The 5,556-nt window shown below is 46.3% G+C and overlaps 1 protein-coding gene across 1 annotated transcript; it reads right to left on the bottom strand.

Moving 5' to 3' along the window:
* Positions 1-931: 931 nt before the first annotated feature.
* Positions 932-3,571, bottom strand: LOC147904154 (pectinesterase 2-like). The gene is made up of 2 exons (XM_087370976.1): positions 2,026-3,571; positions 932-1,890 (listed from the first exon to the last, which is right to left on the bottom strand). Exons 1-2 carry the CDS (start codon positions 3,203-3,205, stop codon positions 1,187-1,189), a joined length of 1,884 nt encoding a protein of 627 aa, XP_087227102.1. The 5' UTR covers positions 3,206-3,571; the 3' UTR covers positions 932-1,186.
* Positions 3,572-5,556: the final 1,985 nt, after the last annotated feature.

Raw genomic sequence — 5,556 nt, 5'->3', positions numbered from 1 at the left:
TCTCTCTCTCTCTCTCTCTCTCTCTCTCTCTATCTATCTATCTATCTATCTATATATATATATATATATATATCAATCACACACACACACACACACACACAAAAACATGAGCCTTATTAGAATATGTAGCACACCTCATTCTTATATCTTCAAATCTACATCACTTTAGATATCACATATATCCCTATCTATATTTATCACACTATCAATTAATATTTTAGATCTCACCATGCTCTTATAATGTTGATTTCTATTCAAAATCTCACTTGCTTTAGAAGGGGTTGTTCTCACATTATACACACAAATATTGTCCTTTACTTTGAATTTCTCCAACAAAAATACTACCCAAAAGTAAGATATGGCTTTACTTAAGTGGTTGGTACACCTTAGCTCATTCCATGTTGAATGAGGGCCAAGTTCAATCATTGAATGAATTGGCTCGATGTTGTTCAACAAATAAAATTAAATGAATTAGAAGGATGTGATGGTGAAATGAAAGGGATGATGACAGCTAAACAGGTATGCGATTGTTGACATTTGTCTATTCCTCATAAAGTTTCAACTCAAAAGTGAGATATTGCTCTCTAAGTGAGGACCACATAAAGGTGTCTTTGAAAGATGATACATCAAATGTCTTTTCATTTAGTAGGGTGTGTAATAACATAACTTGCATCTACATCCCCTTTGTCCCTCTCCTTCAAACCCCATCCCTCCCCCCTCCCGCCCCTCTCTCTCTCTCTCTCTCTCTATATATATATATATATACATACATACATATATATATTGTGAAAGCATAAAAGTCAAACAAATTTTAAGAGATGGCACCCTGCTTTAAAACAAGAGTGCACATGGGCTCTCAGTATAATGGTAGCCAACGCTTATGGATGCAAAAGAGAAAGCTAACTCTTTTTTAAAAGGAGTTGGGCTATTACAAGGCAACTTTTATAACATAAGAGGCAGTGCTAATACGAAAGCATTTTTCTTTAATCTGTTCATATTTTGTATTATAATTAATCAATGTCGCATAATGAAGGAGCTAGTAGAAGATATCAAAATTAAAAAATGAATTAAGGAAATTTGTAAGGCAGATACTTCGTCTTCTCGGAACGCCTGCACAAGCAACAGGCAATACCTTCGTGGCGATGATAAACCTCTCGAGTTCGTTTCGCAGGCACACAATTCTCACTCACTGACTCAATAATCCCGTTTGGTAGTTCACTTGTAGCGTACCCAGCCACTCTTCTCCCCCTATGAAGTTCTCCACCGTGAATTGGGATGCATCGTTCTCCGTCATGTTGGTGTGGACTCCTGCCCATTGCACTCGATTGGCTGTGTTGGATCCAGGACCCCGATTTTGGTATTCTCCATAGTAGAGCGTGTCGGTGAAAGGATTGCTCGCATTCCATTCAAGCCAGCCTGCAGGATCCACTAGCGCTCCTATGTCCGATTGGATGAACACGACTCGTGAATAGGCTTTCCAGGGCCTTCCCAGGAAATTCGAAACAGTGAAGTTGGAGTTTTGCAGGTTCGCATCTCCCGTAACCGTGCAATTCTGAAACGAGAACCCAGAAATGTCCGATGAAATCTTTCTCCCCTGCGCAGTATAGGTATTCTGTTGCTGGTTAAGAGGCTGCCGCGCTATCAGCTCACAATTTTGAAAGACCGCGATGGCGTTGCCGAAGATGAAATCCACCGTGCCCGAGATCTGGCAATCCCTGTAGAACTGTCGACTCGACAAAGCATACAGTGTGTCTTGGTAACCTTCGAAACTGCAACTAACGAAGACGACGAGATCTGCGGCCGCTCGAACTGCCACTGCTTGATGCCCGCTTGCTCCTGCAGTATTCCTAAACGTCACATCTCGAGCCAGAAATCCGCTCCCTGCTACACCTGCGCACACATCACAATATTCCGTGTTGGGAACAGAGCCGAGACAAGGAAACAGAATTAACGCAATGCTATAATTAAGAACTCAGAAACGCAATCCATGGATGTAGTTAAAGGGCCATGCGCTGAAACAATTACCGACTGTCGACGATCGATAAGTGGTATATTGACCGCTCGCAACGTTCCTGTCTCCTGTGATCACGGTGTAGCCAATGCCGTCGCCCAGAAATGTTATGTTCTCCAGGTTCTTGGTCACGTTGAAAACTTCAGCGTATACTCCTTCCCTAATGTAGATCACGTAGCGTCCCTGGTAACTGCTTGGGACATTGTCAAGAGCCTCCTGTATTGTCACGTAATCGCCACTGCCATCTTGAGCCACCACCGCATTTGCACTTACAGAACTAGTGGGTGCTTGTAGGAGCTTACGGTCTGCGGCGGAAACCCAATCGGGATATCCATCCTCATCAACTGTGGAGAATGAAGAGAGCGGATACGCGGCAGCGTCTTCAACAGGATCGACGTCGACAGAATCCTTTACAGATAAGAGACGGCGGAGGTGAGGGATTGCTGGACTGGGAGGTAGAGGGCTCGTCCATGAAGACACATCGTTCCCGATTTCGGATAAAATATCTATAAGAGAAAGCCCGTTGGCGATGACTTCGGTGAGGAAATCCTGGCTGTTTTGAATTTTTGTTTGGATGCTTCCTGGGGCCTCTTCAAATCCATCCCAACAAGCCGTTTGGTAACTGAGGGACGAGCTGAGTTGAACCTTGGCATTCTTCAGTGCAGCTCCGAGAGACGTCAAATCTAGAGCACCCAGATTGCTAGAGAGAGTCGAAACTACCGCGTTCAGCTGATCTTTAGTGTTGTCCATAAGCTCGACGCAGTCATTGGCGCACTGACTTTCGATTGGTTGCAGGCCTTGCTGCGTGGAATATTTTGATGCCAGGCTTTGGGCATCATTTACGTGCGAGACCGCTGCTTGCATGGCGAATGAAACAACGTCCAATGGACTCGCAGTGAGGGGAATCTGAAATGAGGCCAAGTCCTGTTGGCAAACATCGGGATACAATGTGTTTTGGCAAACGATCTGGAGGAGGTCGCCTAAGCCTATGGAGATAGAGAGGCGGTTGTGAGCGTGGAATCGGGCTCCTGAGGCATGTGAAGGGATAGGGATCCCCCCAAGCACAATGCAAACGATCACTGCAGCTACGGCAATGGAAGAGATGGCGATGAGAAGCAGCTTCCAAGCTTTCCTGCGGCCCTTGAACCCGTCGGAATGGAGGATACCGTAGTCTCGTCGGTGTGAGCCAAGCATGGTTGGAAATCTGTCAGCCTCCCACTCAAACCGAATTATGCACGCATGCGCACACACAAAGAGGAACAGACACAGAGACACACGGCCACGAACTCCTCGCTAATCGCTGCCTCGGTCACCTCGGTGACTCGTTATTTGATACTAAGCTCTCTGCCCTTCCACTTGGCGAATGGCGATTGATAGAGATAAAATATGGTTCGTTAACCTAAAACGAAGTTCAGCTCACGGACGTGCACGCCGCACGGTATGGGGAGTGAGACACCGGGTGAGGTGATTAACGATGTGGAACGGATTTGGTGCAGAGATGAGGACCTTGTCAGCAAGGGAAGGCGATCGGGAAGGATTGCAGGGAAGGCTGAAGTTTGCTGCTCGTGCAAATGTGTGATGCTCGGGGTATCTTCTACCTCTCTATTAGTATGGCTAGAAAGGTGGAGGGTTCTGACATACGGGTAAGCAAGTGGCATCGCTGCTGCGCACCAGAATGGGATCCACAAAGGAAGTAAAAGGCTAACGACGTAGGGCGAGAGTGCAGTGACGAGCACGGTAAAAGGGTACCGATGGAAAATTTCGGTACGGAAGGAGCCGAGGGGAGGGAAGACATACGCATACAGACGGCAGGGAGATGAAACGTGCTATCTACCCGGGGCCCGTTCTCTGCTGGAGGAGGATGCAGTCGTTTGAACATCATTTGGGGTCAGGTTGGGGGTGGGGGGAGGCTTCGTGGATGCTAGACGTTTCGTCGAGACATGAGACTCGATATAGTTAACGAGAGGCGGAAGAGGAAGCTGGGCGCGAGGGGAGGGGAGCGGCGCTTCAATGGGGATGTACAAATTCAATTTCATCAAGATGATGTGCAGGTCGCAGAAGAAGATCGTCACATGGCGATTCCTTCCTGAAGGCTTGAGTCCTGAGTCCTGACTGGGATGAACCAACAACTTTGTCCACTCCCACCTTGTCAATGGCCATGAAGACGGATGAATTAAATTCGTATTGACATTTTCTGTGCTGGCAGGAGCTCGCAGGAGCCTACGAGGAAGGCGGCGACTGTTGAATCGTGGGGTGATGCGATTGAAAATTCCGAGGTGCCGGCTGCGTGCATGGCGGTGGCTACACGTTCAACGGACGAATCTGCAAAAGGAGGACGTAAAAGAAAGCACATGGAGCTAGTAGCTAAAAGTCTATGGAGGCGAGGTATAGCGATTTTACGTAGGGAGAGACGGATTCGTGAGCAGATCCGACACATTCGTTTACCTCAACCGGACGCGTCTTTTCTGTCGGCAGTTGAGAAACGATCGTCACACAGCCATCCATCGATTATCTCTCACAGTACAGCGTCCATACAAAGAGCTGTGCTTTTGTCACTTTGCCTTTTTCGTCCTCATCGCAAAGATCATCCGAGCGTATCACAAAAAGAGAATTCGCAATCTCACACCCGCCACCCCGTTTCTTCCCAGTTCCAACCTCTTTTCCCGGCTCCACCTCCTCATCTGAGTTCCTGACTATGGATTGCAGCTGTCCACAGTCTGACTATGGATTGCAGCTGTCCACAGTCTGACTATGGATTGAACGCTTCCAATTTCCAAATCTCCATTGTCCAACCTCATCGCCTCATCAAGATCTTGCCGACCCCCGCTAACAATCGTTAATGCTCCGAAGGCCCGGCCCTCCTCCCGCAAAGTCCAAATCAAAGTAACCAACCAAGTTCAAATCAAATTCACTAACCTCACGTAACTCCATGAGCAACGCATGCTCATTGTTGGCACTGCCCTTAACGGAGTGGTAATAAAATAGTTTTCAGTTTCCCTGAGGTCATATCCCTGAGGACTGAATGTTTTACTCCCGGATGCTTAATTCACTCTTTTGCTTTCCTCTCCAAGCTTGAAAGAAAGGGCACAATGTCTTTGAAAACAAGGTGAATGATATATCTCTCATTCATTCATTAGGCCTTCGTGTGTATGGGTGAAATGCCCAAGAGAGAGCATAAAATAGGAGACCCTAGGGAAGGAGTTTAAGAGTGTGTAAACCAAGGAAGGAGTTTAAGAGTGTGTAAACAGGAATAAATGCGAATGGCCCAAAAGACCCCAAATCATCAATACTGTAAGTGCACTAACCACAAATTAACAAGTCCTAAGAGAGCATAAATAATAACAATGATTTATTTTTTCCCATCTCAATACTCTACAAGTGCCCCGACCATAAATTAACACGTGAGAGAGCATAAATAATAACAATGATTTTATTTTTCCCATCTCAAAACCACAACCTTCACTAAGGCTACCTACAGCAGGCCAAAAAGAATGCCCTTACAGACTTTGTGGCAATCTTTTTGAAAAAAGGAAACTTGGTTGGCT

This window comes from Dipteris shenzhenensis, chromosome 3, assembly GCF_047967505.1.
Source record: "Dipteris shenzhenensis isolate YYH24624 ecotype China chromosome 3, Dip_SZ_1.0, whole genome shotgun sequence".
Taxonomy (NCBI): Eukaryota; Viridiplantae; Streptophyta; class Polypodiopsida; order Gleicheniales; family Dipteridaceae; genus Dipteris; species Dipteris shenzhenensis.
The sequence above is the reverse complement of the archived record's forward strand: the minus strand, read 5'-3'. Positions and strand labels throughout refer to the sequence as shown.

Bases quoted from the DNA above. Each gene is read 5' to 3' on its own strand.
- LOC147904154 (XM_087370976.1), bottom strand. From the start codon at position 3,205: ATGCTTGGCTCACACCGACGAGACTACGGTATCCTCCATTCCGACGGG. The intron at 1,891-2,025 runs GTAATTGTTTCA...ATGTGTGCGCAG, and splicing joins TTATCGATCGTCGACAGTCG to GTGTAGCAGGGAGCGGATTT.